Source organism: Theropithecus gelada, chromosome 2, assembly GCF_003255815.1.
Source record: "Theropithecus gelada isolate Dixy chromosome 2, Tgel_1.0, whole genome shotgun sequence".
Taxonomy (NCBI): Eukaryota; Metazoa; Chordata; class Mammalia; order Primates; family Cercopithecidae; genus Theropithecus; species Theropithecus gelada.
The window spans coordinates 159361682-159387274 of NC_037669.1; the positions used below are offsets into that span (position 1 = coordinate 159361682).

The 25593-nt window shown below is 36.3% G+C and overlaps 3 protein-coding genes across 7 annotated transcripts in view; 2 read left to right on the forward strand and 1 right to left on the reverse strand.

The window, feature by feature from the left end:
* NPHP3 (nephrocystin 3) overlaps positions 1-3827 on the forward strand; it is a 42033-nt gene extending 38206 nt beyond the window's left edge. Inside the window, exons 25-27 of the mRNA XM_025374792.1 lie at positions 885-1010; positions 1587-1702; positions 2338-3827. Of these exons, the coding sequence (XP_025230577.1) occupies positions 885-1010; positions 1587-1702; positions 2338-2518 (423 nt within the window). The 3' untranslated portion in view covers positions 2519-3827. The remainder of the gene's footprint in view (positions 1-884; positions 1011-1586; positions 1703-2337) is intronic.
* A 2776-nt stretch (positions 3828-6603) lies between these two features.
* Positions 6604-25044, reverse strand: UBA5 (ubiquitin like modifier activating enzyme 5). 5 transcript variants are annotated; one of them, XM_025374794.1, is made up of 13 exons: positions 24127-24512; positions 23855-24064; positions 18742-18787; positions 18537-18626; positions 15642-15751; positions 14283-14369; positions 13545-13629; positions 12719-12823; positions 12395-12522; positions 9155-9290; positions 8806-8881; positions 8563-8669; positions 6698-8033 (listed from the first exon to the last, which is right to left on the reverse strand). In XM_025374794.1, exons 1-13 carry the CDS (start codon positions 24225-24227, stop codon positions 7950-7952), a joined length of 1365 nt encoding a protein of 454 aa, XP_025230579.1. In that variant the 5' UTR covers positions 24228-24512; the 3' UTR covers positions 6698-7949. The 5 variants fall into 5 exon arrangements, with proteins under 5 accessions (XP_025230580.1, XP_025230583.1, XP_025230582.1 ...); XM_025374795.1 differs by lacking the exon at positions 24127-24512 and having other exon boundaries at positions 6604-8033; positions 23515-23856; XM_025374796.1 differs by having other exon boundaries at positions 7869-8033; positions 18542-18626; positions 23855-24416.
* ACAD11 (acyl-CoA dehydrogenase family member 11) overlaps positions 24453-25593 on the forward strand; it is a 103659-nt gene continuing 102518 nt past the window's right edge. Inside the window, exon 1 of the mRNA XM_025374793.1 lies at positions 24453-24938. Coding sequence (XP_025230578.1) covers positions 24790-24938 — 149 coding nt within the window. The 5' untranslated portion in view covers positions 24453-24789. The remainder of the gene's footprint in view (positions 24939-25593) is intronic.

The window sequence follows — 25593 nt, forward strand, 5'->3', positions numbered from 1 at the left end:
TTTAAAAATAATTATTTCATACTGAACTGGTTACATTGATTATTGATTCTGAAATAATATACTAGTAAATTAATATGCTGGTTTTGTTTTGTTAAATACATTCCAAGTACAAATGCATTTATTAGCATTCTAAATCAAACTTATTTTACATTTCAGAAGTTCTAAAATTCCACCAATATTAAGTTTGCTGTGTGAAGCAATGTAAACATAAGAAATCAGGAGACATCTTTGTAGTTGATTAAATGAACATTTTTATTTCATTCTTTCTTGGCTTTGCCTGTAATTAAATGTAACCATTGTTTGCCATAAGGTTCTATACTGAATGATATTTGGAATTTTTATAGCTGTTCTCAAAAAAAAAAGAAAAAATCCAGGGAAGTCTGCTTTCATTTAGCATAGTTACAGAGCTTTGTAGACTATCTTTAGACTTTGTGGAACCATTACTGGTCATCCTGACACTGAAGTTGTTTTAGTAAGAAGGGTACATTGCTGCTCTTTCTGCCCAACTTTCAGGTGAAATGAAGTAGTTAGAAAAATCTGGAAAGGATTTGGCAAGAAATGAGCTTTTTATTTTGATGCAATCTCCAAATTATGTGCAATATGGTAAATCTACTTTAGCTGATACGTTTTTACTACACTAGAAGCAGTAATAGTGGATGATCCTAAAGGGTGTTCTGAATTATCAAAGGAAATGCTTTTGTATACAATGTAGCTTTAGATTTTCAGTTATCTATAAACTTAATCATTCAGCTGAGAGGAAATGCTTCTGAGATTTTTTTTCCTCAAAATTACCCTTTAATATGAAATTTTACGTATGAAGAAAGCTCTGATAAGATAGTATTTATTGCCTTATATTTTTGTTAGATTTAACTTTTGTTTTTTAGGGGAAACTTGACAAAGCTGTACCTTTGTATGAATTGGCTGTTGAAATTCGACAGAAATCTTTTGGACCAAAGCACCCTAGTGTAGCTACTGCCTTGGTGAACTTAGCTGTTCTTTATAGCCAAATGGTAAGTTCCCATATTTTAACGTTTTATCAGTGAATGATTTTATGGTATAAAATATAGATAAACATGAATTAGATACGGAACAGTAAATAGAATGAAAGACAATTTAAAGATATTTCTAATACTTCCTTTAGTACTTGAGAAACTATTGAAGTTAGACTTATATGAAGTCCCTTCCTCTTAGTGTAAAACGCTGTTTAGTTCAGAGCATAGGCTTAGTTTCTAAAGTTGTGGAGATACCCTACACCCCTCCATATAATATTGTACTTAAGCCTGTGGCATTTGATTATGATGGGCAAGAATCAGGTGGGGGACCCATTGGGCAATAAAGGAACAGGTTTTTGCTTACAGTATTGGATTATGGTCAGATGGTTACTGAGCTAGGTCTAAATCTTAAGTATCTGACTTTCTGTTATACTGCTTCTTCTATGATTATTCATAAATTAATCTGTTTATTCCCATCTTTTAGAAGGATATTAACATTTTAAAGTACTAATCAAAGTCGGTTAGCTTAGTCTAGAATACATTAATTTCAGAAACCCAGTGTGTTTAAGTGAGCATTATTATTTTTTTAATAAGAAAAAACATGTTGAAGCTTTGCCATTATATGAAAGAGCATTAAAGATTTACGAAGATAGCCTGGGTCGGATGCATCCTCGAGTTGGAGAAACATTGAAAAATTTAGCCGTGCTTAGGTAAGAATTTTTTTCACTTTCTTTATAAAGCCTCTTTTATTTGAAGTCGCTTTAATTTGTCTAAGAAGAGCACAAAACATGTATTACTGAATGTTTTCTTAGAGTAGGGAGGGGTTGTTTTTTGCTGATCGACTTCAAGAGGTACTAAAGTAGTATCCGGAAATGAAACGAAGGCTGCATGATCTGTTTTGCAGAGGAGTGTATATATGCATCATGGCAAATAGTGAAGGATGGTTTACACTGCAACTGGCTCTGGGAGTAATATGGGTAATTTGCTGTCCTCAGAGTGAATTTGCCATTAAGTATATGTTGACTTTTGCTTGCTCATTTGTATTTTTCTCAGGATGCAGAGAATACCTAACTTTCCTTAGCAATTTCACTGCCTCTATTACAACATGGTTTTAATGATATCCATATGAGACACAAAATTACTGATATTGGTAAAAAGGAGAAGAGTTTGGGTGTTGTTTTACTGGTCTGCTTGAGTGAATACATTGGGAAGAGGGGAGAAATGGGCAAATATTTATAGCTTCTTTTTCTGTATCCCATAAGGTTGTTTTGAATTGGTAAGAGGTTATATTCTCATTTTAAGAGTTTTTTTTTTTTCTCTCTCTCTCTCTCTCTCTCTCTCAAAGCTATGAAGGAGGAGATTTTGAAAAAGCTGCTGAATTATACAAAAGGGCCATGGAAATAAAAGAAGCAGAAACATCACTGTTGGGTGGAAAAGCTCCTTCACACCATTCATCAAGTGGAGACACGTTTAGCTTAAAAACAGCGCATTCTCCTAACGTTTTCCTTCAGCAAGGACAAAGGTAATAGCAGCAGTTAGAATTCTTTGCAAATATACCTTAAGACAAAATAATTAAACATTTGGAACATTTGAATTTGAAACTTTAAAAAAATGTTTTAAGAAATTTGACTCTTACTATGTGTGATTTAACTGCTATTTGTATGAAGTTGTATTGGACTGCATTAAGTTGGAATTGTGATTGTGTCTGTTTTAATTGTTTAAAAGAATTTTCCTATTATCTGGTATCCAAGGATGTAGACACATTAGAATTGTAAGATGACATGAGGAGCAAATCATGAAAAGTGGGTTGGTCTTTGTTCAACAAAAGCTGGCACAGCAGTTAAGACAAGGAGTTCAAGAATTCCATGAATCTTGGCCAGGCACGGTGGCTCATGCCTGTAATCCCAGCACTTTGGGAGGCTGAGGCAGGAGCAGCACTTGAGGCCAGGAGTTCGAGACCAGTCTGGCCAACATGGTAAAACACAGTCTCCATTAAAAATACAAAAAAAATTAGCCAGGCAGGGTGGTGCATGCCTGTAATCCTAGCTGCTTGGGAGGCTGAGGCATGAGAATCACTTGAACCCAGGAAGTGGAGGTTGCTATGAGCCGAGATTGCACCAATACATTCCATCCTGGCCAACAGGGTGAGACTGTCTCAAAAAAAATAAATAAATAAATAAATAAATAAAAAGAATTCTATGTTTCTTTTCAGCTCTCAAGAGCTACTTTAGCCTCGCCATTCCTTTTGCTTTTCAGCAGTAGTCTGGCCCAATTCTCTACCTCAAAGGAAAGTTTCAAGGATTAAAAGGATAATGTTTATGAAAGATTCAAATTGTCTTCAGTGAAACACATTAGTCACAAGAATCCCTATTGCTGCATTTTAAAAAATTCTTTACCCTTTCCTTGAGCAGACTGGTCCAGTCCCTCTGCTTTCTGCTCTGTCTACATTGTGTATTATTTATTACTATATAGTATATGTATCTGCATAATGTCTGAAGTCATTAATGCAATAACAGGTCAAGCTCTTTAGCATTCTTTGTCTTTTCCCAAAATAGAGATATGATATTCTCCTTTATCTTCCTCCTTAGATGGCCTAAATCTGTCTCTTCATTTACCTCAAACTCAAATTAGTATGCCATTTTTATACTGAAAATTATTTTTATGAATTTTATAAATACTGCAACATTTTAGATATTGTTTTGGACCATTTGTGTATTTATATATAATAAAATCATCAATTTAATACTTGTAAGATCCTAACATGTATTAATTGTAAAAGTGAAATATGTAATAGCCACACTTCACTGTTTTAAAATAAAGTGCAATTTTAAGTTCTTTTTTCTCCACTCTAGTTTATACAAGAGGGCTGTTCTGCATAATTTTTAAAGAAATATGTTGAACGTTTTTTTAGAACTTGAAATGGACCGGGTGTGGTGTCTCATGCCTGTACACCTAGCACTTTGAGAGGCCAAGGTGGGCGGATCATAAGGTCAGGAGATCGAGACCATCCTGGCTAACACGGCGAAACCCCATCTCTACTGAAAATATAAAAGACTAGCTGGGTGTGGTGGCACACGCCTGTAGTCCCAGCTACTTGGGAGGCTGAGGCAGGAGAATCGCTTGAACCCGGGAGGTGGAAGTTGCAGTGAGCTGAGATTGCACCACTGCACTTCAGCCTGAGCGACAGAGTGAGGCTCCGTCTCGAAACAAAACAAAACAAAACAAAAACCTTGAAATGTTATCAATACTTGCTGCTCAGTAGTTTGCTCAGCTTAAGGTTTTGGTTAATGTTCTCTTAAGGCCGAGTTACTACTCACAGGGTGGTCCACAAATCATTATCACCACCACCTGGCAGCTTATTAAAAATTCAGACTCTCAGGCCTCTCCCCAAACCTACTGAATAAATCTGTATTTTAGCTATAGCCCAAGGTGACTAATGTGCACGTAAGTGTGAGAAGCAGTGGTATAACTCTACAGCACTATAGTGGTAATTTAAAAAGAAATGAGGCAGTATGTAATGAGCATCCTTCTTCCTCCTTTGGGAGTGGTCCAAGAGGGAAAAATACAAGATAAAACTATAGCCATTAATATAACTTTCTGGGTTTGGCAGCGGTGGAAGACACAAAGTAATTGAAAACACAAATATGCCAGACAATGATTTTAGAATTAAGCTGTTAGAGCTTAGAATTTGATTATTTAGGGGTACAAGTAATTTAATACATAGCAAGTAATGTGTTCAGTTTATCACCTTAGAAAAACTGCTTTAGGAAATAATCTGAGACTAGTACTCTAGAAGAACCCTGACAAAAGGAAAAACTACCTTAAGAATATTATTTATTCTTTGTACCTCCAAAATTTGTGCCTGAATAACTATAGTTGGGGACATGATCACTCAAAATTATGTATTCCAAAACAATGAAATCTAAACATAATAAACTATATTTGGATATTACTACTTATTTTACTACCAACCCAAATGTTCTCATGCAGAATGCATACTTAAAAAGATAAAAATAGCTGGAACATCTTTGTGTATGCATATTTGAAGTTCTCAAATAGGAATATTTTATTCACATTAATATGCACCTTCACAATGAAAAAGGTAGCTTTCATACAACTCAATTATAAATCTGAATTGGTAGAGTACTTATTTATTCTAGTTATAATTTTCATTCATTAATACTTTTTTTTTTTTTTTGGGAGACAGTCTCACTCTGTTTTCCAGACTGGAGTACGGTGACGCTCTTTTGGCTCACTGCAACATCTGGCTCCCGAGTTCAAGCGATTCTCCCACCTCAGCCTCTTAAGTAGCTGGGATTATAGTCACGCACCATCACGCCCGGCTAATTTTTGTAGTTTTAGTAGAGACGGGGTTTCGCCATGTTGGTCAGGCTGGTCTCGAACTCCTGACCTCTTGATCTACCTGCCTTAGCCTCCCAAAGTGCTGAGATTACAGAAAGGGAAATAAGAAAAAAATGTGATGCAGGGGTCAAAGCTTCCTTTAATAAATATTCTTGGCTGGGCATGATGGCTCACTCCTGTAATCCCAGCACTTTGGGAGGCCAAGCCAGGTGGATCACCTGAGGTCAGGAGTTCAAGACTAGCCTGGCCAACATGGTGAAACCTCGCCTCTACTAAAAATACAAAAATTAGCCGGGCATGGTGGCGGGCACCTGTAATCCCAGCTACTTGGGAGGCTGAGGCAGGAGAATCGCTTGAACCCAGGAGGCGGAGGTTGTGGTGAGCCGAGATTGCACCACTGCACTCTAGCCTAGGCAACAGAGTGAGACTCTGTCTCAAAAAAAATAAAATAAATAAATATTCTTAAGTGGCTATTAGGTTTTTTGTGTTGTTCAGTATACGTATCCAGGGAGTATTTTTATGAGAAGAAACTAGTAATACTTATTTTCTCTACAACATTTAAGTAGAACCATAACTAACTTCCCATTAACAATGAGACAGGAATTAAAGTTAAGTATGTTGTTTTACCATCATTTAGAGTCTCTGTGGTAAGCAAATTTTGGGACTGCTTTTCCATCTTTCACATTAGAATCATTTAAATTTGATTCTCAGATTTGTAGTGTTTACAAATCTGGACAAATGCTGTGAGTTTGGTAATACTAAATTCAATGATGATTAATTTTTCGTAATCTGCTGCCTTATGCAAGTTTTCATGGCCTGCAGACTGTCAAGAGTATTCTAGGATAGCAACATATCTATTACCAGATTATTTTTTTTCTGGTAAAATAATCCAGTCATTTTTAATAAAAGACATTAGACAAAAAAAGTTAGATCAATTAGGTAATATTTGGTGCAGTGTAAGACACAGGCAGTGATGCAATGCCAACTTGAGTGCAGATAAAAGAAGACAGTGATTTCTAGATATGATACTTTATCAAATTGTAAAATTTTATAAAACCTTACTAAATTGATATGCAAGAATTTCCACAGGAAATTTATTTTTGAAAAACTGCATTTCATTTTCTAAATTCAAAACATCTCTCATACTAGAAATGCTATTTTACAGTTGCATAAGCTAAATTTTTAAAAAATGATAAAAGACTCACCAAGGCAACATAAATAAGTCTCAAGGCTAAAAAAACTATCCTCCTGCTTTCCTGACTTTACTATAAACATAAGAATCACAGTATAATCCTAGCATCTCCAAACTAGTGTATTGAACACATTTGGTATTTGAGACCTTCTGAAATCAGTTTTTTGAACTTTATTTTACAAATCAGGGGTGCACTTTTAATTTTTTATAACATTTTCTCCCTAGAGATATAATTTAGATATTCCTATCTTCAACGTAAAAGTCAAAATAGGAAATAAGCATACAAACGGCCTACTGGCAATGGTTACACCTGCATGGTATTTATGAGTCTCCAAACTATTGGAAATTTATTTCAACCAAGGTTCTAAGTCTTCATTACTTGGATGTAACTCCAGAGAAAACTAATTTATATCAATTTACAGTTTAGTGGTCATGATCAGGGAAAGTGATACTCTACCACTGACTACAAGTCATTGCAGAGGCAGTTAGAACTTTTCCTTTATGCCTAATATACAGGACAAACCTTGCTGACGTCTCATTACCTCGAGAATCAAATTTAAATGAAGTATCCAGGAGCGGCCTAAAGAATGAGTGTAATCTGGATGGATTTTAGTCTAAATTTATGCCTTGCTCTTCAGTAAAGTATAGTAACTCCAGATATATGTTCCACAGATGCAATAATTTCTATTCCTGGGTTGGTGCAGAATATAATGTATACTTCCTGAAATCAACTTTGTCTATTCATGAAGATAGCTGCTTTTTATTTGCCTTTGTCTCACTTTGAATATATATAATCCACAGGTTACAGACTTTTCCAATAACTACATTTCAACTTGTATTTCATCAGCAAACATTTGAGAGGATGTTATTTCATAGATTAACTATTTTGAATTCATTGTTGATCAAGTTAGAAGTAGTGGGCAATTTTCTTATAGAAAGCAATTCCAAACATAATGAGCAGATGCTTGCCAGCTCTAATCAATAAGCTGTATGCCTTGTCCTTCTCCCTGTATCTGAGAATCATGTACTGCTTTATTGTCCATGTCCTCATGCAACAGACACAAGGGATTACTGGAAAGAAATAGATTTCAGGATCAGATTTGTCCTTTCCCCACTCCAAAAGGCCAAAACATTTCAACAGCTGTGTTTTCAAGTAAGATTTATATCCTACAATATCCTTTGAGGTTTTCTTACTAGAATGAAACATACATTTTAGGAGAGTTACTGATTTCACTGGAGCGGAGAGAAATAGGCAAGTCACAGGATCTTCAAAAAGTATAACAATTCAGGTAAGAATATACATTAATAAATGTTGCCCTAAGTTTTATCAGTTAAAATTTTTTTTTTTAATTTCAAGGGAAGAGGCTTTAACATGAGAAATAAAATATATCCCAGTCCATTATCTACATATTCTTCATCTTGGCCATGAGGTCTTCCAAGCTTTCACCAGAATCTTCCACTGTTACCTCAGTGACAGAATCTTCTTGCTATTGACAAATAAGGGAAATACAGTGAAAAGAGAACCACATAGAATTCTTGATGCTTAGGAATATATAATCAGTAAGTTTTGACCATGCTCAATAGGGTTATAAAGTAAATTTTCTTTAACAACTGTCTTCTAATTTTTAGAAGACAAAGTCTTTTACATTCCCCACCACTCTTTTGATTTACAAGGCAGTAATTTCAATATTCTTGACAGCTCTAGTTTTTTTAAACGACATTGTAGCTAAAACTACCAATAAACAAAAATGAGATCTTCATGTAATCAAAATCTATTATACTTGGTTCATTAATGAGTGAACAAAACCATTTTATTCTATGTTTTAAAAGTCTAAAATAAGCTATAAATATTTGCATATTAACACTGAATACCTCTCTCTCACATCTTAATGCCTATAGCATAAAATATCTTAAAACAGGAAATACTTCACTGGCATTACAAATTAGAATGAAGATGAAAGAAGAAAAATATTTTATATGATATTTACATATGGATAAATCATATTTTTGAAGTACCTTTTTTGGAATTGTGTATGCCACTGTAATTCCTTCAGGTAAGTCTGGAACTGGACCTGAAGAATTTTTCAATTCCTCTTCTGAAACCTCAGATACCAGCTCAATACCTGTAAATTTGATCCTGTATCAGTTTTTAAGGAATTTAATAAGCAATAATTATTCAATTTGTATAATCTTATTAGATTGGCCACCATAAAAGGTTTTGTTTTATGCTGCCATTTCAATTTATAAAAGAACACCTACCCCATTCATTATCTTCATGGATTATCTCTTCCTCTTCTTGCATAACCTCTTGTTTAGGCAGTGCTGCTACCTTTTTCTGTAGAAATCAAACAGCATCAAAGTGTTCTTACTCATTCTCAGTTCTCTAAAGCATTAATCAAGAATTTTCCTTTATGACTAATATTAGGACATTACAAGCATTAATCAAGAATTCGGACAGGCTTTTTATCTTACCAAAAGCAAGAAAGAACATTCATTTTTGAAGTATGGTGAATAAATTAACCATTTATCTTGTATTCCAAATCTGTTTAAGTTATTTATTGTCCTATGCAATATGATCCCTCATGCATTCTAACAGATTGCCATATACCTTATATTCTTCCTGCTGCTTCCTGCAATTTCTGTCATCACACTGGGGATTTGGCTTCATGGACATAGTAGGAAAAAAATCCTGCATTGCATTGTATCCAAGGTAAAAACTAACAGTACCAAAATTTAACAGAAACCTAGAAAAATCAAAGTAGACTTAAATAAAGAAATTAAAACCATGAAAAATACTAGAACAGTTAAATTTTTAAAAAATAACTGAAATAGGTAAATTATATACTTTTTAAACCAGAAAACAGAAATCTGCATCCAGAAAACAGCAATTTTCTCTTATTTACAGTGCCTGGCTCATAGTAGATGCTTCAGTGTTTATTGAATGAAGGAAAGAAAAGATTACTCCATTTCATCAACTGTGGAACACACTATTTTTTTGAACCTCTAATAAAGATTAAATGCTGGCAGCTAAACTATTACATGTCAACAACTTCAAGAAGCATGCTGATTTCAGAGAAGCTAAAATGTGGGAGAAGTGTATTTTTTAAATCCCTGAGATATGGTATTAAAGCTACTTAATTTTTTTTTTTAACATTTTGTATGTAATTTACTATAAAATGCACAATCTTAAATGTATAATAGCTCAGTAAAATTTTGTATGAGTCTTTCATGGAACCACCACCAGATCAAGATATAGAACATTTTCAGCAACCCATGTGCCTCCAGCTCCCTGCTGTCCTCTTCCCAGTCAAATCTGATACTTTTTACTCTGTTGCCCATGCTGGAGTACAGTGGTGTGATCATGGCTTACTGTAGCCTAACCCTCCCAGGCTCAAGCAGTCCCATCTCAGTCTCCCAAGTAGCTGTGACTATAGGTAAGCACCACCACGCTTGGCTAATTTTTGTGTTTTTTTTTGTAAAGATAGGGCTTTGCCATGTTGCCCTAGGCTGGTCTCGAATTCCTGGGCTCAAGCGATCTGCCTGCCTTGGCCTCCCAGATTGTTGGGATTACGGGTGTGAGCCACTGCACCCAGCCAATCTGATGTCTTTTATTAGGTTGGCGCAAAAGTAATTGCAATTTTTGTCAAACGTAATGGCAAAATCCGCAATTACCTTTGCACTAACATAATAAAAGTTTCTATACAGAGAAAATCACATAAAAAAGATAAATGACAAAAATATTTGCAAATACACATTCTTAATATACAACAAGACAAAAAAGAGCAACAACTATTAGCAGACAATTCACAGATGAATGTAAGTTCAACTTTTTTCACAAATAAAAATAAAAATTAAATGCCTATTTTTTACCCACCAGAATGACAAAGGTTACAGAGTTTGATGATACCCAGTTATCAAAGGTATGGGTCAACCAGGTACTCCTAAACTATGATACAAATGTATAATCTAAACTATGATACAAACGTATAATCCTTTTGCAGGAGAAATTTAGTAAATATTTCATAAATTCAGAAATTCTTCTTTAAAAAATGTGTATTATAGGCAGGGTGCAGTGGCTCATGCCTGTAATTCCTAGCACTTTGGGAGGCCGATATGGGCAGACTGCTTCAGCCCAGGAGTTCAAGACCAGCCTGAGGAACATAAGGAGACTCTGTTTCTACAAAAAATACATAAAAATTAGCTGGGCGTGGTGGTGGGTGCTTGTAGTCACAGCTACCTGGGAGGCTGAGGTAGGAGGATCACTTGAACCTGGAAGGTGGAGACTGCAATTAGCTGATATTGTGCCTCTGTGCTCCAGCTTGGGTGACAGAGTGAAACCCTGTTTTTTTTTTTAAAAAAAAATGTACTAAGAAAACTCTAGGCTGGGCACGGTGGCTCACGCCTGTAATCCCAACACTTTGGGAGGCTAAGGTGGGCAGATCACTTAAGCTCAGGAGTTCAAGACCAGCCTGAGCAACGTGATGAAACCTTGTCTCTACAAAAAATACAAAAATTAGCCAGGCATTGTGGCATACACCTGTACTTCCAACTACTTGGAAGGCTGAGGTGGGAGGAACACTTGAGCTCAGGAGGTTGAGGCTGCAGTGAGCCATGATTGTGCCACTGCAGTCCAGCTTGGGCAACACAATGAGACCTTATCTCCAAAAAAACAAAAAGAAGAGAGATCAATCTAGTATTCAGAGATATATACAAGACGTAGCCTGTAGCATTGTTAATTAAAAAAAAAAAAAAAGAAGTAGCCTAAATGACCATCAACAGAGGGGCTAGCTAAATAGGACACATCCTTAAGAGAATACTTGGTTAGCCATGATTCTTTGCTTCTTTTTTGTATCATACTATAAAATGTTTTGTTTAGACAGGGCCTAATACTGTCTAAAGAGGCTATTTGCTCATATGAAATAGCCCTAGACCATTACTTTGAGAGTTTATATGTATGCTTTTTTCAATTTCTTTGCTAGCAACTGACACTTCTTATTGATTGGTGCCTCCATGTGTCTTGTTGCAGTTTGTTCTTATTATATTGGAGGCTTAGGGTATACAACTAAGCTTATTAAAGTTGTGAAATGAGGGAAAATAAATGGGCTGAATTAGAGAACACCTAAAGGGGATCTGCTTTTAATGAAGTATGAGTTGATTCATAAACTCTGACATAAATTTTAGCAGCAAAGAAATCTTTTCCCTTCTTTTTAGCTATAGTTTAGATAGTACAGTTGCTGGATGTTTGTTTTTGGATAGCAGAGGTATCCAAAAGCAGATTTTAAGAATCTGGTTTTTTTTTTTTAAGTATTGTTAATGTGTTTTATATTAACACTAATATAAATGTTAACATTTTATGTATATGTAAGTGTAAAATTTACAGTAACATTAATGTTTAATTACATTAACATTAATAATTACTGTTTAGTCACATTTGGGTTATTTTTGGTAAGACTTAAATCAAGATAGTAGAAACAAGTGTGTTTAAGTCTCCATTCACTGGTCAGACTTGGAAAGATTTAAATCATTTGGTTAATGCTTCATAAATAAATATGCCACTACCATTGTATCATTTCATAAAAGCTATTCCAAATGCAGGGAGTAACTGACATTCTATATATTCATGTATGAATATTAATACACGTAATATTTAATATAGCAATATATATGAAAAGTAGACATACATATGTAAAATAGAATGTACACGTATGCATATATAAAACATTTAAAACTATATTTAAAAGTAACTATATACTTAGCTTAGAATTTCAATTTCTGAAATGCTTTGTGAAATATATTTATTTTTATTGAAAGCATACAAGACTATTCAGAAAAATTAGCCCTGACTTACTTTAACACGTTTTGTACTAAGATCCCAGCAACCACACCCATAGTGGTAGGAAGACTAGCTGCACAAACACCTTCTCGTTTCAGAGTCTTTTCATCAATATTTGCAGCAACTACAAGTGGTGGAGCACACTACATGAACAAGAATAAAAGAAAACACATTTCAAAAAAAAAGAGGAAAAGTATGAGATGTTCCAAATAGTATTCCATCCAAGTTTGTGTTTTCTTTGAATTGTAATACATTTTCAATGCCCCTAAGAACTCAAGTACTCAAGTACAATGCCCCTAAGAACTCAGTGAAGAATAATCCAAAAAGAGTAATGCATACCGCAAAACAAGCAGATTCTCCAGGAATTATGAGCTGTATATGCCCTGAAACTGCATTTTCACTGACCCCAGATTCCATCCATGTTTGTCCAAGTTCATTACAAGCCTTAGTAGAAATGGGTGAAAACACAAGGAAAAAAAATAAAAGAGCAAGAAGTAATTTACAATACATTCTTTGAACTGAATGGATTACCAAGGTCTTTTAAAATTAATTTTCAGAACAAATGAGGTAAGTTGTAAGATAATGGAATTCCTTGGTAATTACCGTACTCTATTTAAAGAGTAAAGTGACAGTATTCAAGATGCAATCAGTAAATATTATTAAATTGAATCAAAGTTTATTGGATTTCTTGTCAAATTGATGTGAAATTTCACTTTTCTAAAATAATTTCAAGAACAAAAAAAGGCAAAATATCATCTGAAAAGTTAAAAACAATATTCAAAAGGAAAATAATTATTTTTATTTTTGAGAAACCAGGTTTTTAGGCAATTTATACATATTTATACATTTGTAAAATAAAGCAACAAAAGCTAAAACTAACGCTGACCAATAATTATTATAAGATACCAATTTAAGAATTATACATCAGAGGTATTTGCTGTTTCACAGTTTACCAGCAAAAAGAGTAGGATACTGTAACACATGTCACAGCAGCAAGGTTAGACAGGTATCACAGCTATTAGAATAGATTTTAAGAACAGGCTAAGAGAACATTACAAATAAAACACAGAAAAGGGTTTACATTCAGAACTGTTTTTAGGATGGGGATTATATACAGGAAAACAGCTAAATCCATGAATATATCTTGCACAGCAGGAATACTCACTGTATTTATTGTCATTCGAGCTTCAAAATTGTCCACACAGCTAAGAACTAGATCAACAGGTTTTCCTTCTTCTAACCCACCATTACTAGTCAAAGAAAATAAGTTTGAAAAACATCAGGACACAAAATACACTCTAATACATTATACTTACTTGTTCAGTCCAACATTTATACTTTCATTAAATGTTTGACTATAATTATCACATAACTGTGTAATATTAAAGATATATATATATCAAGGATTGAGTAACATACAAATATAACATCAATGGTACTGTAGTATTATTTTATAAGAACTACAGGGTGAAGGAAGTATAAAGTATGTTCACAAGTTACTTTTTCACTACCGGCTTTCACATTTTTATTCATGCTTCATTACAAATGCAATAAAAGCTAATTGGATGCAATTCATTATTTCAGTGGTGGTCTGACAGTCTCTGAAGAAAACCATTTTCAGACAGAAATACAATCTAGAACACAGAACTTAAAACTGATACTCTCTTCTTATATTGTAACTTACAGGGGTTTTTTGCTTGTTTGCTTTTTAATTGTTTTTGGACAATATATACCTTTAAATGATATTCTAATACATAAAAATTACACAAAAATTACTGTTCTAAAAAAATGGAAAAATATATATCAATCTTCCATTCATTGGATTAATCCATAGATTTTTTCTAATAATTTTCTAATACTTGAGCTGGACATTATACAAAATATTCATAAATTAAAATTTTACCTTATTCTATCCATGAAATGTTGAAAGTTTTCCACTGTGGTTATATTATAGTTGTGTACTTCAAAAAGAACATCAGGATTAATGTTCCTAAGAAGGAAAAAGGGAATGATTATAAGCCTGTAATCCTAGCATTTCAAGAGGCTGCGGTGGGAGGATTACTTGAGTCCAGGAGTTCAAGGCTACAGTGAGCTATCATCGCACCCACTCCACCCCAAACTGGGGGACACAGTGAGACCCTGTCTCTAAAAAAAAAAAAATGTTTTTAAAAAGACTACTACTAGTAGCTGTACTAAGAAAAAGCTGTGAGGAAAAGAACTGAAAGAGCTAAAGGGCATTTAACATACCTTAGAGAAGCGAATTCAAGCTATTCAAAGAAAACCCAAAGCTCTTTTCTATCTCTTTTATCTCACACTTCAAGGACTAGGTTCATTTTTGTCATAAAGATTACAAAACTGTTCCCACCCCAATTAATCTAAGTGTTGGGAATTAAGACTTAACCATGTCCAGTAACTACCTATAGCTCAGCCTCACTTCCTTATTCCAGTTAAGAACAAATTTGGGGCCACAAAGAAAGTTCCTAAAGCAGGGATTGGTGAACTGTGGCCCATGGGCCAAATCTGGCCCACCACCTGTTTTTGTGCAGCCTTCAGGCTAAGAATTTTTTTCCATTTTTAAATGGTTGGGAAAAGAATCAAAAGAACATTTTATGACATATAAAAATTGTATCAGCCAGGCACGGTGACTCATGCCTGCAATCCTAGCACTTTGGGAGGGCTAGGTGGGCAGATGGCTTGAGTCTCAAGAGTTCGAGACCAGCCTGGGCAATATGGCAAAACCCTGTCTCCGCTAAAACTGCAAAACATTAGCCAGGCATGGTGACACGTGCCTGTAGTCCTAGCTACTCAGGAGGCTGAGATGCGAAGATAGCTTGAGCCTGGGAGGTGAAGGTGCAGTGAGCTGAGATTGTGTTGCTGCACTCCAATCTGGGTGACAGAGTGAGACTCTGTCTCAAAAAAAATTTTTTTAATTAAAAAAATTAAAAATTGTATGAAATTCAAATTTTGGAGTGCAAAAATAGAATTTTATTGGAGCACAGACATGCTTATTCATGTTTATGTTGCCTACAGCTGCTATCACACTACAACTAACAGTTGCAACAGAGAACATCTGGCCCTCAAAGACTAAAATATTTATTATATAACCCTATACATAACCCCATGTCCAACAGGTAAGAGAATTCTTTGTACAAGTGAAATCTGCATTTTATAGAGAAAAATTAAGATCCATTTATATTAACTCATATCAAATACATAAAGTAAGATTTCACTGAATATGTTTCTTGATTGCTATTCCATTTACCTCAGAGTATGTTCTGCTGCTTGAACTTTACTTAATCCTGCTTGATGAGGTTGGAAGAAAAGTCTATTCATATTGGCTAGTTCCACCTTGTCATAATCAAAGAGTAGCAACTAAAATGAAAACAGTGGTATTCTGATGAAAAACATACCAAAAAACTAAAAATATCAAAGAATAAATTAGAGAGCTTTACATTTAATTAGTTTAACAGTTTGATAATAATATTAGCTAACTTTACAACACTGGGTGCCATATATTAATTCATTGAATGCTCATGTGAGGCATGTAGGTACTATTACCCTTATTTTAAAAATGAGGCAACTACAACACTTGTCCAAAGGCCACTCATCTAATATGAGGTGAAAATGGCATTCAAACTCAAGCATTCTCAATCCAGCATCTGCACCTCAACCACAATGCTTTGTTGCCTCTCTAAATAATTCACTCAAAAATTAATTCCCTTTCATTCCATTTTTTAAAACTGTGGCAAAATCCTACTTCATTTCCATTTTTTTGCTAAAAGTCAGGAATCTATTGGATAAATGAAATCTTTAAATAAGATAAAAACAAATGCTGTAACTTAAAATATAGTATAACCTGACTCCTTTTGTGTATATGACAAAATATATACCAGTGACATGGCTAGAACATCATTCCAAATAGAATTACAAACCAGTTAATTGTTGTTTCCTGCTATATACTTAAGCCTGTTTCAAAAAGCATTTCACACACACACACACACACACACACACACACACACTAAAATGGCAATTAGATCACATTTCTTATCGATAAGAACAGGCTAGAGACAAGGACTTCCTAAGTCCCTTCTTGATATGAAATTCTGTGACTCTGTAATACAATTCTCAGCATACTAAACAATAAACACAAAAATGGGATTTTCTTCTCAATAAAAAAACTAAAAAGAAAAAAAATTAACCTAACCCATAACTCCTAGATAGCCCTTAATACCTTGCTAGAAAAGATCTCACTCTCCAAAACTTTCTAATCCTACTTAAGAGTCTCCAAAACACAGTTTATTTAAGCTCATCAATAAATATTTATTAGGTCAGGCTAAGTATTAAATGAGTTCTGCCTCATAGCTTGTTTATACATAAGTTGCGGGAAACATTAAACTTGGGAACAGAAGGTCTGAGGTGTAACTCTGCCACTAATTAGTTCTGATTGTGGGTAAATCATTTTCACTTTTTAGGCCTGTATCTTCATCTCTAAAATAAAGCAGCGAGTACAGATCTGGTGATCCAAGGCATCCCAGATACTTTAAAGAGATCCCAGAGGCTTTCAGAGATAAGAAATGGACTCTGGGTTTCCTAACATCTTCTACTTTCCTGTTTAACCTCATTAATTCGCTTCATATTTATCTGTTTTACAAATTAAAGACTTCCTGAAACTTACCTGTGTAGATTCTGTTTACAAACTTGAGGGCACACTGGAATCACTTGGAGAATTTTTAAAAATACAGATGTTTGTGCCTCATCCCCAGAGATTCTTATATGGGGTGCAGTCTGGACACCAGAATTTTTTAAAACTTCCCAGGTGATTCTAACTACAACAATATATAAATACTGTTCTACCTCTTTGCTACTCAAAATGTGGCCTGGTCTAGCTAATGCAGCTAGCATCTAGCTAATGGAGCTAGCGTTAGCATCACCTGAAGCTTGTTAGAGATGCAAGAGCACTTCTCCAACTTTAATATGCAAATAAATCATTTGGGGATCGTGTTACAATACAGATTCTGATTCAGTATGTCTAGGGTAGGTATTGAGAGCTGATACTGATGTTACTACTTCAGGGACCAAACTTAGAGTAGCAAGGATCCAGTGGTTCTCACTAGTGTAATCCTAGGAACATCATCATCAGGATCACCTGGGAGCTTGTTAGCAAGCCCATTATTAAGTCCACCTGATACCTATAAAAATCAACACCACCAGAGTAGGATCTGTTAATCTGTGCTTTAATAAGGCTTCCAACTAATTGTGATAACATATTCAAACTTGAGAGCCGCTAATCTCAATAATCTCTATTATCCCTGGTCAATAGAGGTCAGTGATCTCTAATATCCCTGGTCAGGGTAATTAAGTCAGCTATAAGCAATTTTTATCCAGATTTTGTAAATCTTTTGAAAGATATTAAAATTTCAATGAACATTTTTAGTATTTTGGTGTTATTTCTATATTGATAAGTGAGTGCCAATTTTGAAATCACCTTCTTTTAAGAATTTGGGGTAGATCAACATATTAGAAAGCATTGGTAAACTGGGAGAATGCTTCCTTTACCAGAACAACAAATTAAAGGATACATAATTGTGGAAAGTTTATTTATTCAACCATTATGTATCTAACATCATAGACTTTGGCTTTATAAATCTAAGACTGGTAGACTGAATTCTGGTACAAGAAAGTTACTTCTTTCTACCCATAATCTAAATAAATTTTAGAAAAAAGTAAAAAAGTACCAATTTTTAAAAATTCATCCAGAGCATTCTCTAGTTCAAAATCAAGAGTAGGAAAGGTACATGTTTTCTATTCTGTCTGGTATGTTTAATAAAATAATTGTTAGATGTTTCAGTGTTTCACACACTATCAAATTAACAGCCTTCTTTCCTAAGCTTCTATATCTAAAACACTTAAGTCCAAATTGTTTACATATTACTTCAAACAAAAACGTTTCTAAACACAATTAGACAATCTTTGTCTAATTAGAAATAATATCACCTTTTATTTGGGTGGGGATATGTCTCAACCCAAATAGAACAATCTAGATTAATACACTGCAAGTCAATAAGCCATTAGTAAAGAAAAAAAATCCTAATTTGTACCTGATTTACTCCAGGAGTGAGTAGTTCCCTATACAAGAGGCAAAGAGAAATGTTTTTACCTTACCAATGCCACATCTTGTCAGCATTTCAGCAGTCACACTACCTACTCCACCAACACCTACTATTGCTACGGCAAAGGTACGGATTTTCTGTGAAATACAAAATAGTATGTGTTGGTTAATAGCTCTTCATCAAAGATGTCACCAGAAGTTATTTTAATTCACTGAATTCATCTTACAAAAACTTGGAAAGGGTTTATCATACCTCATAGTCGCTTACAATTCCCATTCGTTTCAATGCCATCAAGCGGCTTAAAACAAAGAAAAATATGTTTTAAAGCTTACAGTCTTTTACGTAATAGTAATACAAATAGACATACATCACCACAGAAAATAAACACCAAAATATAATCATTACTAATCGTTTCAAAGAGGAGGATGCTTACAGGCTGGTTTTTACCAGATGAAACTAAATTGTCCAGGTACCTTAAAAACTCCCAAGTGTAGTCCATGAAACAAGATTGGTTTTTAAAAGCTATGTATTCTGATTTGCAGCCAAGATTGTGACTACTACTTAAATGTTAAGGGTCAAAGTTAAATTTCAACATTTTTCTATGCTTTGGTAGAATACGTAAATATTTAATGTTTTAACACTCAGATCTCCATCATCAGAGTAAATTCATGGCTGGAATTCCATTCTCGTTGCCTCTGCCCACAATGGATGATGTCTACTTTTAGTAAGCACCTACTGTATGCCAAAGACTCTAAGAGGTGCTTTAACTAGTTACTGGTAATCTGCAGTTTAAGTCTATAATTAATTCCCATTCATCTTCACTTTAAGGAGTCAAATAGTTCCACCAGGCTTGTCAGGAAATTCAGCCTCCACCCCCATTTTCCACTCCCTCACTTTTAACTCCGTTACCATCATATTCCTAAACAACATGCTAACATTGTATTTCTTTTCAGTTATAGTCAATTATCTGAATCAGATTTTGCTCTTAGCACTCATCCCTACTGCACACAGACATTTTCCATCCCACCAACCTCCCAATATTATTATATGGTCATCTTGGTTAGATGTTAACTCTTCACAACCGGGTCATGCAGTATATTAAAACTTACCCTTTCCTTTAACCCCCAACCCTGAAGTTAATAAGTGTGCTTCTCCTGATGCTTAATTTCCTATGTATTTTCACAAAATCAACTCCAACTTTTCACTAGTTGTCTAAAGTTCCTCTAGATACATTCATATTCATGAAGTATTCTATCAATTTCATCTTCTTAAAGATGTATCTCCTAGAATCTGACATGATGTCTCTAGACTTACTGCACATACAGCTCCCTTCCTAGGCTCTTCCTTCATCATTATACTACAAAGTCTCTTAATCTCTTTATTCTGTATTAATCCACTGCTTCCTGTATGCTATAGCTCACTAGTTCTAAAGTGTCTATGGATCAGCAACAGGACCACCTGAGAATTTAATAGAAATGAAATTTCTTAGGCCCTACCCTATAATCACCCACTGAATCAGAAATCTTGAATGTGGAGTCTAACAATTTGCTCTAACAAGCCCTCCAGTAATTCTGATGCACATGACAGTTTAAAAGACTGTCATCAATTATTATTAAACTTACCCTCTTGCTGTGGTTAGAACGTCTTCCAGTAGTTTTGCAAAGGGTACAGCAGAGGTAAATTTTGAGAACTTTCATGTCTGAAAATGTTCCTTATCAAAATTATGTTCTTTATAAAAATGACAAAGCAAAGGGCATATAATTGTGGGAAGCTACACGTGTACTCTTAATCGATAGTTTAAATTGGTAAAGAAGTCTAAAGTTAGAATTGTCTTTCAACATTTTAAGGTATTGCTCCAGTGTCTCCTAGCTTGTAAAATTTCACAGTGTCCCTTAATGTGAATCTGTTCTCATCCCTTCTGCTGAGTTTTTAGTGAACCCTTTCAAAATGAAAACTCACATTTTCAGTTCTGGGAATTTTCCTTGAAGAATTTGGTTACTTCCTTGTTTGGTTTGTTTCCTGGACTGTCTGGAACTATTATTTGGAAGTTGGACTATTTGGATTTGTCCTTTATCTTCTTTCTCCAATTATCTACCATTTTAGTTTTCTGCTCTATTCTCTGGATTTCTTTTGACTTTATTTTCCAACACTTCTATTAAGATTTTCATTTCTATTACCATCTCCATTTGCAAGAATTCTTGATCATCTAACTACTTTGCACCTTGTTCCTGTATCATTTGTACCATATCTTCTCTCATCTCAGGATACTAATGATAATTTAGGGGGATATGTTTCTCTTACATAGTCTATCCAAGTTGCTATTTTTATTTCTTTCATGTTAGAAGTTTCTCTCATCCTTTGTTCTGTTCATATTTAAGAGTGGGACACTAATAAAGGTAACAATATAGGCAATACTGTTTGACTTCACTGGCCTATTTAGTTGAGAAACCCACAATGTCAGTGTCTTTCAGTCTTTCCTCTTGACTCTATCAGATTCCCTAGAGAATAATCTTTCAAACTCCAACCTGAGTTGGAGTTCCAACCCCGCAATCAGCTGTTGGAAGTGAAGAAGCAAGGCTGGGAGTCTCAGCATTCAGTATGTAAGCATTTAGTTTACATTCAGTCACAACATTCAGCATGTAAACAATCAGTTTACCCCTTCTTTCAGGTACAAAGACCTGCCCCAATTATTCTTGGAAATCTTCTATTTTAGTCTTTCTAATGAAGAAATCTCTACTCTCCTCTTCTGGTAGAGAAGGAGTGTTTGCCCAGTTATCCACAGTGGAGTAGGGGATCTGGGGCTTTGTTTCTTCAACAGATTTTCAACTGAAAGTTTTGGGTTTTTTTTAGCCCTCCCTGAAGTTCTCCAAGTACCTGTGTCTATTCCTGAGCCTTTGGGGATTCCTGCAATAAACTGGGTTGCAAGCTTAAGATTAATGAATCTATTAAATCAGTTACCTTCACCCATCCCTTCTCTAGTTTCCAAATTGTTACTATAATCAAGTACAGGGACACACCCCTCCCCATAAGTTATTAATACGAACCCTTTATATTTTCAATGGGAGTTTTCTTTTAAAAAATTCCTTTACTGTCATTTTAGTGAAGTTGGTTAGAAAGTGATGCAGATCCATCACAGGAATTTGCTATCCTTACCTTGATGCTCCCTTCAATCTTTAAATAACCTGAAAAGCATGGATGGCAACCCCATTTTACCAATGAGGGAACCAGTTTGGGTTAATCAACTGTCCAAGATTAGCTAACTGGCAAACAGTATTCTGAGCTGGGTTTCTGGGTCAAGATTTGATACCAGGTTTTCTAATCTCAAAGCCTCTCCAGTTTTTCCACAAGCTTATAACTATATTCCATAACACATAATTTTACGGTTACTTATGTTGTTTAATATCCCACATCCATGTAGTCTCTCAAACTGAAGCAAAAGTCAGGGGCTTTATATTTCTTTTGTATCTCTTGAAGCAGTTAAAATGGTGTTGAACACATACATATCCCTTTCCTATAACCTTCTGTACTTCATCATAATTCAATAACCTGTACTTTATCAATAACACGGTACTTTATCATAATTCTTACCACCTGTACTGCAATGCACGTTTACTTTTCTATTTATCTCACACTCATCTGGTAAGCTCTACAGGAAAAAGACCATGTCTACTTTATATTCACAGTGTCTGCGCATAATAAGTACTCAATACAAAGTAAATAATGTTGTCAAGGAGGACTGCAGATGAAAAGGCACTCAGTAAATATTTGCTGTATGAACAATTCAAAAAATTAAAGCTGACTTTTATTAAAATTCCATATACCAGTGAAGAGCTTTGGGTATCAAACTGCCATCTCCTGTATAGCAATTTTAATAAAGTCAATGGCGCAAATCAGATAGGAAATACTAAATATTTAGACTTGAGTTCTGAAAGTCTTGTTTGTCATCATTACAATGTCAAGGGATCATCTCATATTAAAATAATGTCTGAAAGACAACTTAAGTTCATGACCCATATTCCTCTGCTTTTCATTCTGGAGGGAAAATTTCGAAGTCTTCATTTGTAAAATTTTCAAATGTTTTAAAAATGTCAAATAGTTTCCACTTATTCTGATTAGAGATGTCAGTTCATGCTTATTTAATCTCTAAAAAGTTTGGACCATTAACCCTTCATATTTGGCAACACAGTTCAAACAGTGCACCTTAAGACTTCTACTGCGGCTTTATATATCACAAACTAAAACCTGTTTTAAAAATCAAAACTCTTATGCTCTTTAAAGGAAAAAAGCAACAATAAAATCTTCCTTATCTACTTTAACACTATACAATTTTTAGCTACACGACTTAATTGTTTTTACTGGGGAGACAGTTCATGAGAATTTTACATTAAGACAAATCTAATGCAAGACAGGCTGTATTATTTACTACCAAGGCATGAACCTGAGGTGGCTGTCTAAGCCTCAATTTTCTCACCTATATAACAGGGGTAAAATAGTAGCAGTCCCATTGGGTTTTGGTGAGAGGAGACAATGCATGTAAAGTGCTTAGCACAGTGAAAGCTCAATAACTGCTTGCTACTAAATGCACCTAGCAATAAAATCTTGTATAAGGTTTACCATGTACAAGCGCTACTCTAAGACCTTTATACATACTGATTTTTTTCAATCCCCACAACTATGACAGAGATAGATATTACTGTTATCTTCATTGTATAGGTGAGAAGCTGAAGCGGAGAGTTTCACAACTTTCCTAAGGTTAGGCAGTTATTAAGAGAGTAGTTAGATTTGAATTGCAATCAGTCTGGCGGTAGAGTCCTTACCCTTAAACATTGCACTACATTCCATCTGCTGAATTGACAAGCTTTATTAGGAAAGAAGAAAAGAGAGGCCTGGGCAGTCTTGGTAATGTCGAATGGTTTGAGATGTTAAGGAGCACCCGAATATCTCAGATTAGAGCTAATCCCGCTCTCCCCCGCCCCGCCCCCATTTAAAATGCATTGATAAGCCTTTATGAACCTCAAAGTTTACCTTAGCAGGTTTTACATCTTCTAAAAGTTCTTACTATCAGTCTTATACACAGCGAGGTGGACTAATTAAGAGGCAAGGGCGATAGGAAACTGGACATACGTCCTCAGCAGGCACAGGAGCAGCACCATATGGCTGACTCACTGGACGTTTATTAAAAAGAGAAAGAATATCTTCCGATCAGTACTAAGATGTGGCCTTGCCCATTTGGGAACAGGATTCTCAGACCAAGAAAAGGGTAGAGGGAGTCCGCATGAGCGGGACGTGGAAGGCTCCTCACTTCTGACCTCACGGAGCCTGACCTCGTCTCCCGCGCCTGCCTCCGACCGGCGACGCGGTTTACCTGTAGGGATTCGAATCCACCACCTCTGAGCTCATCTTCTCGATGCGGACCCGGCCGCCCCCTCCTTCGCCGCTCCCCGGGACCCGCCGATTTCTCTCCTGGGCAAGTTCCCGCTCCAGCTCCTGGACCCGCTGCTGCAGCCGCTCCACAGACTCGGCCATGGCTGGGACTCCGGCCGCCAACGCTCCCAGCCCGGGCCTTCGCCGCCGCCTTCGCCCCACGCTGCTCGGCTGGGCCCGCAAAGGGTACTTGGGGAGGCACCTAGCCGCTGCCTTCCTAGCCCAGAGACCTGGGGAAGTGCACCCAGCGCCTCACAGACAGACACGTCTCCTTCGCTCCTTCCTCGGAGCCGCTTCCGGTGCGTCGCAGACATCGCTCCCCCTTAGCAAAAACCTGGCTCTTTCGGCTTCCTTCCTCGCTGGGTAGGCTAAACCCGGCCGCAGCAGGACCGGGGTGATAAGTGTCCAGGGCAGGAGGCCTGCGATGCTGCCTTTCTAACCGGGTGTCTAGGAGAAACAGGGTCTTTTTATTCTTGGGCTCGAGGTCCTGACGGGCTTTTTTCTGAACCGGACCCTGCAGGTCTTCCGCCTGCTGATGCATTAAATTTGGGGATGGAAGAGGCTTCTGCCTTGTTCCTTTCGCGCAACGATGACCGTGGCTTTGCTTTCTTTAACAGTGAGGCCTCCAACTCTGACGCTGACTGGAGAACTGAAATCCGAACACATATTGGGCTCTTCTGGCACTTGGCTAGAGCTAAAACCTCCAGCTACAGCGGGCAAGCGTTGCTCAGCAACGGCGCGTAGGGTGTATGTGGTTGGCTGGAACCAGACCCCGCCCCGGCCTCGGCCTGTGCTCTGGGGGCGTTGCCCAATCCTGAAGGACTTCTGCGCTCCAGACCTGTGGATTCCGCTTTGCTGTGGCCTGCGGGGGCGATCATGAAGCTAGGTGCTACTGGCGAGCCCAATGTGGACGAAATGCTGCCCCAGCACAAGTTCGACAGCAAGTCCCTGGAGGCTTACCTAAACCAGCACTTGCCTGGCTTTGGGGCCGAACGTGAGGCTACGCTGACCATTGCCCAGTACAGGTATCGACGCCAGCCTTTGCCTCCAGCGGAAACAAATTTGTGCATTGCGTTTTCCTTCCTTTGGCCCTGGGTGGTTTCCGAAGTTTCTCCCACCCCGACTGCTTTTCCTGCAGTCGGTGGACGCACCCTGCAGGCATGAGCTGCTATTGCCGGCCTCCCGAATTAGATGCTGGGGTCTTCCCAATTGGAGGGCGGTAATGGAAGCGCAATAACGTTCACCATTCCACTATCCAAAGGAATCGTTGTTAAAGGATGGATTTATGTCCCTCGAGGATTCACCAAGGCAATTAAGGCTAGAAATTCTGAGAAATAGATGCCTTCTTTTGTAATACAACCATTAGATCTTTTTCTGAGAAGCTGGTGTAATTCCGTTTGATTGGCGATATTCCGGGAGGCTGAGTTAATGACACCAGATGGAGGATCCGAATTCGAGTACTAGCTTTTCCACTTAGGAGGTCACAGCACCACTTTGGGCCTCAGGTTTTTTGAAGTGAGGTAATGCAACTGGGTGAGAGGATCCTGAGAATACCGTTCCCTACCGGGAATCTGGCTTTAGTCTGATGTTTTACAATAGATGATACATTCTTAAAACTTTATTCTAAAAATAACATTGTTACTAATACAGGGCTATAGAAAGAGTCCTATCATTCAGAAA